The sequence below is a fragment of the Entelurus aequoreus genome, linkage group LG25, assembly GCF_033978785.1.
Source record: "Entelurus aequoreus isolate RoL-2023_Sb linkage group LG25, RoL_Eaeq_v1.1, whole genome shotgun sequence".
In the NCBI taxonomy this organism is placed as follows: domain Eukaryota; kingdom Metazoa; phylum Chordata; class Actinopteri; order Syngnathiformes; family Syngnathidae; genus Entelurus; species Entelurus aequoreus.
The window spans coordinates 41,369,968-41,383,749 of record NC_084755.1 but is presented as its reverse complement, the minus strand read 5'-3'; the positions used below and the strand labels follow the sequence as shown (position 1 = coordinate 41,383,749).

The 13,782-nt window shown below is 40.6% G+C and overlaps 1 protein-coding gene across 17 annotated transcripts in view; it reads left to right on the top strand.

Annotated features, from left to right (window-relative positions):
* LOC133642656 (RNA binding protein fox-1 homolog 2-like) overlaps positions 1-13,782 on the top strand; it is a 127,633-nt gene that overhangs the window by 82,526 nt on the left and 31,325 nt on the right. For 16 of the 17 annotated variants that reach the window (XR_009824571.1, XR_009824573.1, XR_009824576.1 and 13 more), the window contains exons 7-9: positions 9,013-9,100; positions 9,195-9,251; positions 12,294-12,447. Coding sequence is in view for 2 of the 17 variants with exons in the window: in XM_062036994.1 (XP_061892978.1) it covers positions 9,013-9,100; positions 9,195-9,251; positions 12,294-12,447 (299 nt within the window). In the remaining 15 variants the exon portion in view is untranslated. The remainder of the gene's footprint in view (positions 1-9,012; positions 9,101-9,194; positions 9,252-12,293; positions 12,448-13,782) is intronic. The other variant, XM_062036995.1, reaches the window with a different exon arrangement.

The window sequence follows — 13,782 nt, the reverse complement described above, 5'->3', positions numbered from 1 at the left end:
AGGCACCGATCCAATTAAAAGTTGTTTTTAGGAAAATCATTCTTTATTTTTCCAGAGATGCTATTGTCTTACAGTAGAAGGCTAAGCTAGCTACACAGGAAATGTACACATTTCTAATTTACCGTTTCATTGTCTCCTCCATTGCCATAAATAGTTCACACCGAGCAAGTCATTAAGTGTTTTTTTCGGAAGATCCATCTTTTGGTGAAGGTTTGTAGGTGGAGCAGGACTATTCTTGGCACACACACATGGAGCAACCACTTCTCAGCTAAACGCACATTGCCGTGGAATAAAAAAAGTTAGCCAGATACTTCGTGCTTCTTCAGATGAAACGGGAGGTTTGATTATTGTCAGGTTCAAACACCGAACTATCTACTAAACAGGACAAGAAGCAAGGAATCAAACAGACAGGATTCAATTTAGCTAATGAGGAGAGCGCGTGGAACTACACCCTCGTACAATGTCACCCCACGCTCTGAGGAAAAAGTTCCCGCGCTTCCCCATTTATTTGGCCATTCCCTGATTACATAGCTGAAGCTGCTTCTAAGGGGAGGGGTCACATTATGCAGCAGCCTAGCACTGGTTCATTAACAGTTAAAACAAAATGTGCTTGGAGCGGTGTCAGGTTCGCCCCCTCTCTGCTCGTCCGCCTTATCTTCTTGGAGACTTCGGGTCCTGATAAGGCCCCTCCCGTGGCTGTCCAGATCAGAAAAGCAAACACTTCTACGGCGAGGCGCATTCCACGGCACACAGTGGAGATTTACAAGCTGTCCGTCTTTGCTTGATAAGAACAAACAAAGCACAAGTGGATAGTAACCAGGGCAACCTGAACTGCAAGCAAACAAGTGTTGTGATAACTTATATACAATTATTCTGACAATTATTGTCCCGTGTTGGGTAACACAACTAATAACAGCATTTTCCTTCTTGCAGTCGTGTCTTGGCTATTTTGTCGTCCAAACTAAAAATGGCGGATGCCCGCAAGGCAGTTTTGGTAGATGTATACCATATATGGATAAGCCGCTGACGATGTTCCCAATTTGTGACATCACCAATTGGGAACATTCATAACGGACCGTTTGGAGGAAGTAGGCAAGATATCTCCGCAATGCCTCCACGATTTGATTTCACATTTTCAGGACTTATGCAGATCCCAAATGCACAACAACTGGTACCAATTGGTTCAGAAGCGTTGGTTTTGCATGACAGGACCCCTTTTAACACGTTAAAACATCACCGACACTACCAAATGGCTGCAAAAAGTTGTGGTTATGGAACTGAAGCCTGAAGGTTACTAATGCGAGCTTATTAGCATGTAGCATTCAGTTCTTTTATTTGTTTTTTTAATTTTTATTTTTTTTGTCCTGTCCAGCTTCTCAGGCAAATCATATAGTAGATGTAGATGATCATATAGTAGATGTAGATGATCATATAGTAGATGTAGATGATCATATAGTAGATGTAGATGATCATATAGTAGATGTAGATGATCATATAGTAGATGTAGATGATCATATAGTAGATGTAGATGATCATATAGTAGATGTAGATGATCATATAGTAGATGTAGATTATCATATAGTAGATGTAGATGATCATATAGTAGATGTAGATGATCATATAGTTGATGTAGATCAGGGGTCACCAACGCGGGCACCAGGTAGCCCGTAAGGACCAGATGAGTAGCTCGCTGGCCTGTTCTAAAAATAGCTCAAATAGCAGCACTTACCAGTGAGCTGCCTCTATTTTTTAAATTGTATTTATTTACTAGCAAGCTGGTCTCGCTTTGCCCGACATTTTTAATTCTAAGAGAGACAAAACTCAAATAGAATTTGAAAATCCAAGACAATATTTCAAAGACTTGGTCTTCACTTGTTTAAATAAATTCATTCATTTTTTTTTACTTTGCTTCTTATAACTTTCAGAAAGACAATTTTAGAGAAAAAATACAACCTTAAAAATGATTTTAGGATTTTTAAACACATATACCTTTTTACCTTTTAAATTCCTTCTTCTTTCCTGACAATTTAAATCAATGTTCAAGTAAAAAAAAAGTTTTATTGTAAAGAATAATAAATACATTTTAAATTAATTCTTCATTTTAGCTTCTGTTTTTTCGACGAAGAATATTTGTGAAATATTTCTTCAAACTTATTATGATTAAAATTCAAAAAAATTATTCTGGCAAATCTAGAAAATCTGTAGAATCAAATTTAAATCTTATTTCAAAGTCTTTTGAATTTCTTTTAAAATTTTTGTTCTGGAAAATATAGAAGAAATAATGATTTGTCTTTGTTAGAAATATAGCTTGGTCCAATTTGTTATATATTCTAACAAAGTGCAGATCGGATTTTAACCTATTTAAAACATGTCATCAAAACTGTAAAATTAATCTTAATCAGGAAAAATTACTAATGATGTTCCATAAATTATTTTTTTAATTTTTTCAAAAAGATTCGAATTAGCTAGTTTTTCTCTTCTTTTTTTCGGTTGAATTTTGAATTTTAAAGAGTCGAAGTTGAAGATAAACTATGTTTCAAAATTTAATTGTCTTTTTTTTGTGTGTTTTCTCCTCTTTTAAACCGTTCAATTAAGTGTAAATATCATTAATTATTAATAATAACATAGAGTTAAAGGTAAATTGAGCAAATTGGCTATTTATGGCAATTTATTTAAGTGTGTATCAAACTGGTAGCCCTTCACATTAATCACTACCCAGGAAGTAGCTCTTGCTTTCAAAAAGGTTGGTGACCCCTGATGTAGATGATCATATAGTAGATGTAGATGATCATATAGTAGATGTAGATGATCATATAGTAGATGTAGATGATCATATAGTAGATGTAGATGATCATATAGTAGATGTAGATGATCATATAGTAGATGTAGATGATCATATAGTAGATGTAGAGGATCATATAGTAGATGTAGATGATCACATAGTAGATGTAGATGATCATATAGTAGATGTAGATGATCATATAGTAGATGTAGATGATCATATAGTAGATGTAGATGCCCATATCGGCTGTTCACATTTACTTTACACAAGAGAAGTGTAGGATACTTCTCTTGTTGCCTTATTTGTATTTGACTTTATTAAATGTATTTATATTATCATTTGGTGCAGCCGGGCCGGAGCAGGAGGGGATAGAAAGAGAAAAAAAGGAAGACAGAGGGGGAAATTGTGGGGACAAGAGGGGGATTAGACAGAGAGACAAAAACAACAACAACAACAGAGCAACATCAGCAAATAGAACATGTACAAATATGATGGTAAAAGTGATAGCAAAGAAGCAGTAAGTGAAATAAATAATATTACAGAAATGACAATGAGCATTATTACACTACAAATGGATCAATACAAATACCAATAGAAATATCACTATTGATAATGAATAATACCAATAATTACCTCTATTATCAACAATACAGTTGTTGAAATGCAACAATACATATACGTCATGATAACTTGAGATACGAAAGAATGCAGAAAAATGGAGGGGAAGAAAGAGAAGCAACCTACATTAACCTTGTAGATTGTTATAGTATCAATAGGTTAAGCTTTGTCAGTGTGCCATGTGTTACCCAGTTTACCCTAGGGCAACAACGTTGATATATGTTTGATGAGACGTCAGTTCTTTTCTTCCCGTTGCCACAGGCGTGCGAGTGGATTGAGAAGAGATGAGCGTTGAAACTGGGACTTTTCGAAATAGAAGACCGCAAATAGTTTTACAAATCAGACTAATGTTGTGCATGGAATTGTACTTGGTGTTGTAGGCCGGAGCTGCAACCATGAACAAAGTGTCCCTCCCATGTGATTGTTGTAGTAATGGAGGGCTACCATTCTCTCTCTTCTTCTTCTCTCATTCCATCTGAGCTCTCACATTGCTGCTGTCAGGTTCATGTTGAGGCTTTGACGTCTACCTTTCTTTTGTTGCCTCGATTATTTGTCCCCTTATTTATTATATATATTTTTTTCTGTTTCCCTGACGACTTCTGTGTGTTGTCGTCAGTCTCCACGGTAACCACTCGCTGTTTCTGCGGCAATGGTAAGTTGTGTACAAACATTTATCACTGAACTGATCACCTCACCCCTAAAACGGGCCTTTTCTCTCAACACCTCCAGTCAAATGTAAAGTCTTGTTGTTCTGTCATGATCTGGGGGTAGCGCCGCACACTTTCCATGCCAGGCAGCTGTTGTACGTATCATTTTACAGTCGTCTGGATCGCGCCCGGCCCCCCACCATGCCATTAACACCTCACTGGGAATGATCGAATGTAATCACCCTCCTCTATCCGACGACACGGCTTCCCACAGTCTTTTCACTAAATGATCCATCAGTATTCATCCTCTTGATTAATACAAAATCACGGCTGCGTACGATTGTCTTTCTGTGAATGCAGACCCTCTCCCTCCTTCCATTTATTGACCTGCCTGCATTTTTGACACGTTAGTAAGTTTGACACACTTTCACAATACGTTTCTAACCTTCATAAAGTATTTCTAAGGGAGAGTTTATTATGGCTTAGGAATGTTCCAATGTTTCCAGCAAGACATCAGAATGCTGTGTAAACAACTTGAACATTTTCAAATCCTATCCTTTCCATCCATCTATTTGTTCCTTTGTCCCATTTTATTTTACACACAGTCAAATAATAGTACCTTAACCAAAAAAAATCTCCTTATTTGCTATATATATTCCACTAATGACCAGGTTCAAAATATATAAAATCATACACTTTTACTATACGTTTGCTGTGTACCCTCTGAGAACCAGCGCCCTCTGCAGTGGAACTGTTCCGGGTTTTTTTACAGGTCAAATTTTTGAAGACAAAAATCTTTCAAAGCAGTGGTGTCCAAACTACGGCCCGCGAGATGTTAATAGGAAATCTGGCCGAATGGAGATTCCAAGTCACTTTCAAAAAGTCCATTTATATGCTGCTGATTTGTCGCCATCTTGTGGACAACACGAGTAATTCAGGTCTATGACCACGTATCATGCTATGAATGCAATTACGCACAGCATTTACTTGTTTGACCCAATGCAAACAACCTCCCCTAGTCATGGTGCAAAACATTTTTAAAAATCGAAACAACACAAAATGCCAACTGACCTGGTTACATAACGAAAAGTGCCTCAACCGTTGTCTACACACAGCATTTAGTTATATGACCCAATCCAAACAACCTCCCCTAGTCATGGTGCAAAACTTTTTTAATAATCGAAACAACACAAAATGCCAACAGACCTGGTTACATAACGAAAAGTGCCTCAACCGTTGTCTACACACAGCATTTAGTTATATGACCCAATCCAAACAACCTCCCCTAGTCATGGTGCAAAACTTTTTTAAAAATCGAAACAACACAAAATGCCAACAGACCTGGTTACATAACGAAAAGTGCCTCAACCGTTGTCTACACACAGCATTTAGTTATATGACCCAATCCAAACAACCTTCCCTAGTCATGGTGCTAAAACATTTTTTTTAAAAAATCAAACCAACACAAAATGCCAACAGACCTGGTTACATAATGAAAAGTGCCTCAACCATGGTCTACACACAGCATTTAGTTATATGACCCAATCCAAACAACCTTCCCCAGTCATGGTGCTAAAACATTTTTTTTTTAAATCAAACCAACACAAAATGCCAACAGACCTGGTTACACATAACACAATTTGTGGATGTTATAAAAACATCCATGCACTATAAAAAAAAAATATCTAAATTACACCCATTGAAAATCCATTACAAAGCATGATGGGAAAAATGCAAAACACAGAAAAAAGGTAATATAGCCGAGGACATAGGAGAGGAGGGAATGATGAGATCATTTTGAAAGGAAAGTCCCAAACAAGAGGTGAGTACGTTCTTAAACTTTGTTGGCAGTCCATGACTTGGACACCAAGACTTTTAATGTGAAATATTCCACACCTTCAGCCCCCACCCCATTTGCAAGCACTGCTTCACGCCTCCGACCACCAGACAATCTCCTAAGACGTAAGACCCTGGGCGTTTGTGGTCTGTGGTTGGAAATGTGGACAAAAACAGTCTTTACGTACAAAACCCAAAATCATTGTATTCTCTTTTTATTGAGCATTTCCCCAACGTGACGACTTGTGGCTTTGATACGTACCTTGCCTAGTGGACACGTCCACTGCAGAGGCGGCCGGCTCCCAAGAGGTCACATGACATCACATTTATCTACGTAAATGGAGAGAAAAACGACAGGACAAATCATCTTAAAGCAATACTAGTTGGAAAAGAAGCCATGCCTCTCCTGCTCCCTAATCAATTGTCTAAAGCGATATATCCGTGGCTGTGTTTCGGGGTCTCTCCGATGCTGACGTTGTGTTTCCTTGTGTGTGTATGAGTAGTGGTAGTGGTAGTCCTAGTGTACTGGTCTTAGTTGCCTGGCACAGTGTCCCATCTCCATTTTCTTTCTCTCCTTTTTGGAATGAGGATTGCTCTCTCTCTCTCTCTCTCTCTCTCTCTCTCTCTCTCTCTCTCTCCCTCTCTCTCTCTCCCTCCCTCTCTCTCTCCCCATCCATCCTTTGGTGCTCTGTTTCTCAATCCACCATGAGATTTTGAGGAGAATGGTCACCAAATCTAATGGCTTTATTTGAATGATGCACCTTCATATATATTTATATTTGAATTCAAACATGTTTTTGTCTCATTGATGTACAAATCTCCCTTTTTTCTCATGTTTGTGTATGGACTGTACTTCTCACCTGCATCCTTTCCACTCCACTCACCTGTTCCATCACGTGTTTGATGTGGGCGACTGGTCTCTATGCTGCATCCGACGCTTGCTGATTGGCTGATTTTTCTTTTTTTATTGGTTGATTGCTCACTCTTGGTCATGTGATGCGCCCATATTTGGCTGCGTGTAATTTCTGTGTCATACAATTATTGATTTGGTAAAACAAATGTTTTTGCACCCCCTTTTACTCTCCCTTGTATTGTTTGTTTTTGATTTCAGGTGTTTAAACCCCACAAATATGTAGAACTGTGACTTGTTTTGTGTGGGTGTGTTGATCAGGGAGGACATAAGGAAAGTTTGAATGCTTTATTAACCTTTAACATTTTCAGATTTACCTTCCATTTTGGTCTCTGTTGATTTGCATGCCTTCTTGTCACTTTACCCAAATTCATGGATTGCACATGAAACAAACACAGCTACAAAACGACACAGATGTAGATGATATGTCCTATTTTTCGGACTATAGAGCGCCCGCACCCACTCAGCAAAAAAATATTTGTCATGTTAGCCGCAACAGCCTCAAATATATATGTTAGGAAATGAGTTATTTACACTGAAATATGCTGTAATGTAATGCTTCCAAATAACACGGCTGTAAAACGGCTGATCAAACAAAACAGAAGTCATCGTAATGGACCCACTAGCTGCGGAAACTAGCTTAAGAGGCTCAATAATTGATGGTGAATTTATGAAACAACACAAAAAAGTTAATAATACTAACACAGACACTCATAAATACATTAGCGTATTAGCTAATGCTAACGCCACCGGCTTCATTACATTACGTACAAGTATGCATGAAAACACTCCTACAGACATCACATTTAGTAAGTATGAATTGTTGTAGTTATATTCTAAAAACTTACAAATGTTGCTGGGAGTGAAGAAACCATACGAGTAGAAACGCTATGGACGGCTAGGAGATGGTACGGCACTTGTACTTCTGGTTGAAAGCTCAGTCTAAACACAACTATTTCGTGTCTTTGATTTTTTATTTGTTTTTAACTACACAGATGTACATGATTTATTGTATCTTCGGACTATGAGAGCACCGGTATATAAGACACACCCACTAAATTTTAGAAGCAAAATATATTTTTCCTATATTAGCCGCACCAAACTATAAGCCTCAAGTATATACGTTAGGAAATGAGTTGTTTACACTGAAAGATGCTGTAAATGTTTATTTACATACCATAATTGTTTCCAAATAACACGACAGTAAACATTGTGATGGACCCATTAGCTGCGAAAGCTAGCTCTCCAATTAGCTTAACAGGCTCAATAACTCCACGGTGAAGTTTTGGTGAATTTACGAAACAACACAAAAAGAATGTCCTTGTAAGTTAATAATACTGACAAAGACACTCATAAACACGTTAGCGTATTAGCTTCATTACATTACGTTACGTACAAGTATGCATGAAAACAATCCTACAGACCTCACATTTAGTAAGTAAGAATTGTTTTAGTTATATTCTAAAAACTTACAAGCGAGTGAAGAATGAAGAATCCATACGAGTAGCAACGCTATGGACGGCGAGAAGACTGATACTTCCGGTTGATAGCTCAGTCTAAACAGAAGGGCACCTGCAGTGAGCAAACTCGTCCAAAAGATGGCGCCATAGCACAAATAATAACAACTATTTACAAAAAACAAAACTATTTGCATTATGGCCGTCAGCGAAGAATAATCCATGAATTATCTGCACTGTTTTATAAGTTGCAGGGTATATAGTGTAGGAAAAAAGTAGTCCACTATTATAGCAAATAACTGTCATAAAACATCTTAACTAGTTAGGAAGCTGGTATGGATTCAAAATGCGCACGAATGCATTTAGTCCCGTCTAACGCCTGCTAAGCTAATTGAATCACTTGCCACTGACCTTGAGGGGAGTGAACCTCTTCTCCATGTGATAGAGAGGCAATATGGACATCTCCTGCTTAAAGGTCATAAATCCTTAGACTGCAGCACAGTGAGCTGGAGTCGCCTCCTAAAGCCCATCAAAGGGAGATGAGGGAAGGCTTTGAAGTTGGGAGATAATGGAGGACAGCCTCTTTAATGCCGGCCTCTTCTCCGTGTAGCCGTCCGTCCTATCTGCCAGTCAATCATCAGGTTCTTAATTGCATGACTCCAAGTAACTGTCCCACCTCTCACACAGACATTTCACATATGGTGTACAAACATTGCCCATCGTGGTGTGTGTGTGTCTGACTGTGTGTGCTTCCACTGGCAGGTGAATAACGCCACTGCCAGGGTGATGACTAACAAGAAAATGGTCAGTCCCTACCCTAATGGAGAGGCTCTGAGTACGCTGCCCTACGGTAACAACCACTCACGTCTTACATACTAGCCGTCCATTTGTGTGCGCCTTGGCTTTCCATCCAGTCCCTGACTCTCTGCCCTCCTCTCATCCAGCAGGGTGGAAACTGAGCCCTATGGTCGGGGCCGTGTACGGACCTGAGCTCTATGCAGGTCAGGCTCCTGTCATGTCTAGAGTTGTACAATATACACCCTGCGTCTGAAAAATACCCGTCTGACATTAGTAGGCTTGCAAAGGGGTGGAAAGTCTCCGGTAAATTTCCGGGAATTTACCACGGAAAGTTAAGCTCGGGAAGTTTGGAAATTTTGACCATTTTTTGATTATTCAAAGTTGGACACCGTCCATCTTATCGTGTAGAACAAGATGAGAAGCTTGTAGAACACTAATGCAATGCCACACACAGATATAAATAGTCAGTAAACAACTGGAGTAGTCTTTAAAAATATTTGACTGATGGACAAAAGAATAGAAATAAGCTAGATGAATAAATGAACAGTCAATCAGCATGCTAAATCAAACTATAAGCTACATTCTTGTATGACAACAGAAGGCAGAGGAAACTACACCTTTTCATTTAGTATTTGCTAGTTGAACTTTACACATCACAAAAAAGGTCAATTTGGATCACTAACGTTGTTAGCATAAATGAATGGGAATTAACATAGAAAAAATTAGCATCACGGCTAACGGAGAAATATTTTGGGTTCATTATGAGACTGTGGTAGTACATAAACCTAGCTAGCTAGAGATATTGGCCCCAAAATCATTGAACAAGTACAGGAACAGCTAGCTAGCTTGAGTGTAAGTCTGCTGGAGTAGTCCACAGCAAGTACACCTCTATTACACTTAAATACCATACATCAAATATATTTACCCCATCAACACTTACCTGACTGGATGAAGTCCTTGGGCTCAAATACTAGTGCTGTAGTGTGGAGCATGCTGGGAATTATCTGTGCGTGTGATGGAGGAATGCACAGTGCAGGGTTGAAATTCTACTGAATTTGCATTAAATCAGTTTTTTTAAGCTAATAATCATGCTGCAAGATCTAGCATGTTGCATTCAATGTATATTCCCATTAATTTCCCATTAATTCCCGCTAATTCCCATATATTCCCGGAATTCCCACTTTGAATATTCCTGGAATTTTGCATCACTGATCACAACATAGTAGTGTTGGCCCGATACCAATATTTTGGTACCGGCCCCAAAATTATTTAGATACTTTTTGGTACTTTTCTAAATAAAGAGGACCACAAAAAATGTCATTATTGTCTTTATTGTAACAAAAAATATTAGTGTACATGAAACATGTTTATTATTGTCATTTAGTCCTTAAATAAAATAGTGAACATACTAGACAACTTGTCTTTTAGTAGTAAGTAAACAAACAAAGACTCCTAATTAGTCTGCAGTAACATATTGTGTCATTTATACACCTATTATTTTGTACACATTATGAGGGACAAACTGTAAAAATTGATTATTAATCCACTTGTTCATTTACTGTTAATATCTGCTTATTTTCTGTTTGAACATGTTCTATCTACACTTCTGTTAAAATGTAATAATCACTTATTCTTCTCTTCTTTGATACTTGACATTAGTTTTGGATGATACCACACATTTAGGTATGGGTCCGATACTAAGTAGTTACAGGATCATACATTGGTCATATTCAAAGTCCTCATGTGTCCAGGGACATATTTACTGACTTTATAAACATAATATACATTTTCAAAAAATTAAAGAAGATGTTGTGATGCCAAAAAATATAGATGTAATCATAGTAGTATCGACTCGATAAGCTCCTGTACTTGGTATCATTACAGTGGATGTCAGGTGTAGATCCACCCATGGCGTTTGTTTACATTGTGACGCTGGTGAGCTATTGTATCCTCCTACGGTGTGTAGTGAAGCATGTTTAGCTATTCCTCGTCCTCCAGTGATAATGATACTTGTAAGAAACGTACTTTATTTGTCGCCATGGAGGCCAGGATTAGTGATTTAGAAGTACCGGTAGCTAAAACACTGGATGGATGTTAGCTGCTAGCTAGCTAGCCATGTCTGGGGACGGCAGACTGGTACTTTTCAGAGGCGGTATAGAACCGAAAATGATTCATTGGTATCGCGGTACTATACTAATACAGGTATACCCTACAACATAGTACTCATAGTTCCCCATAAAAAGGATCAAATATATACAATCCCAATCAGATAAGATTTGGGACAAGCCAGAATGAAACACCATAATAAAATAATAATAACAAATAATAAATTGCATTAAAATAAATATAGGCCAAAATAGGTACTACAGCTTATTTAGTTCTGTGATGGCAGCTGGGGCAAGACTACATCTTTTCTTTTGCTTCTTGACATTGCTGGTAATACTTGCATGTTAGGCAACGCACACGCACGGAGCATTTACTAGCAGAAACAGTGTGGAGATAGAAAAGGGAGTATGGACACAAACGATAAAGTTGACGCGAGAGGTGCTTAGCTCCTGCTCTTGTTAGCCGTTAGCCAGCTAGCGGTCCTTCTGCAGTCTGCGGTGTTTTAGCTACTTCTAAATCACTCATTCTTGCCTCCATGGCGACAAGTAAAATACGTTTCTTACAAGTACTGTTATCACTGGAGGATGAGGAATAGCTAAACATGCTTCACTACAGAAAATACAATAGCTAAAAGCAAACTAGCACTCCTGAATGTAAACAAAAGGGTTGGTCTACACAGATATTGACTGTAAAAATACCAAGTACAAGAGCCGTATATAGTTGATACTACGGTGATTACATTGATATTTTTCATCATCACAACATTTTTTTTTATTGTTTATAAACCCATGAATTATGTCCCTGGACACATGAGAACTTCAATTATGACCAATGTATGATCCTGTAACTACTTGGTATCGGATCCATACCTAAATGTGTGGTATCATCCAAAACTAATGTCAAGTATCAAAGAAGAGAAGAATAAGTGATTATTACATTTGAACAGAAGTGTAGATAGAACATGTTGAAACAAATAAACAGTCAATGATAAATGACTGTGAATGATTCAGATTCAGAAGTACTTTAGGAATTCCTGAGGGGAAATGACATTTATAGGCAACATTCCCCTTTAAACTTCATGTATATGATCTCCTACTTCCTGCATCACATGACCTCATCTCTCTCCCCCATCTTTCCAGTCCCGGGGTTCCCCTACCCTTCAGCGGCAGCAGCGGCCACCACGGCAGCAGCCGCGGCTGCCTTCCGCGGCGCTCACCTGCGGGGGCGTGGGCGGCCCGTCTACAGCGCCGTGCGAGCGGCTGTTCCTCAGCCCGCCATCCCCACCTACCCCGGGTAAGTTCCTCAGCCCGCCATCCCCACCTACCCCGGGTAAGTTCCTCAGCCCGCCATCCCCACCTACCCCGGGTAAATTCCTCAGCCCGCCATCCCAACCTACCCCGGGTAAGTTCCTCAGCCCGCCATCCCCACCTACCCCGGGTAAGTTCCTCAGCCCGCCATCCCCACCTACCCCGGGTAAGTTCCTCAGCCCGCCATCCCCACCTAAGTTCCTCAGCCCGCCATCCCCACCTAAGTTCCTCAGCCCGCCATCCCCACCTAAGTTCCTCAGCCCGCCATCCCCACCTACCCCGGGTAAATTCCTCAGCCCGCAATCCCCACCTAAGTTCCTCAGCCCACCATCCCCACCTAAGTTCCTCAGCCCGCCATCCCCACCTACCCCGGGTAAATTCCTCAGCCCGCCATCCCAACCTACCCCGGGTAAGTTCCTCAGCCCGCCATCCCCACCTACCCCGGGTAAGTTCCTCAGCCCGCCATCCCCACCTACCCCGGGTAAGTTCCTCAGCCCGCCATCCCCACCTAAGTTCCTCAGCCCGCCATCCCCACCTAAGTTCCTCAGCCCGCCATCCCCACCTACCCCGGGTAAATTCCTCAGCCCGCAATCCCCACCTAAGTTCCTCAGCCCACCATCCCCACCTAAGTTCCTCAGCCCGCCATCCCCACCTACCCCGGGTCAATTCCTCAGCCCGCCATCCCCACCTACCCCGGGTCAATTCCTCAGCCCGCCATCCCCACCTACCCCGGGTAAATTCCTCAGCCCACCATCCCCACCTAAGTTCCTCAGCCCGCCATCCCCACCTAAGTTTCTCAGCCCGCCATCCCCACCTAAGTTCCTCAGCCCGCCATCCCCACCTAAGTTCCTCAGCCCGCCACCTCCACCTAAGTTCCTCAGCCCACCATCCCCACCTAAGTTCCTCAGCCCGCCATCCCCACCTAAGTTCCTCAGCCCGCCACCTCCACCTAAGTTCCTCAGCCCGCCATCCCCACCTAAGTTCCTCAGCCCGCCATCCCCACCTAAGTTCCTCAGCCCGCCATCCCCACCTAAGTTCCTCAGCCCGCCATCCCCACCTAAGTTCCTCAGCCCGCCATCCCCACCTACCCACGGTTAAGAACATCACATGCAAGAGTGGCGTTTGGAAAGCGATCCTCTTCCAATTAGAGCCAGGGACTTCTGGTCATTTCCTGAATGTAGTTTGGCAGAGTATTTGTTTAACACAACTGTGCTCATGCAGATTCACACTTCCCTCAGGAAGCTCCTCATTGAATAAACACAGATCAGTAGATTTACATAAACACAAACATGCAGCCATCACACATTTGCTACTCATTCTG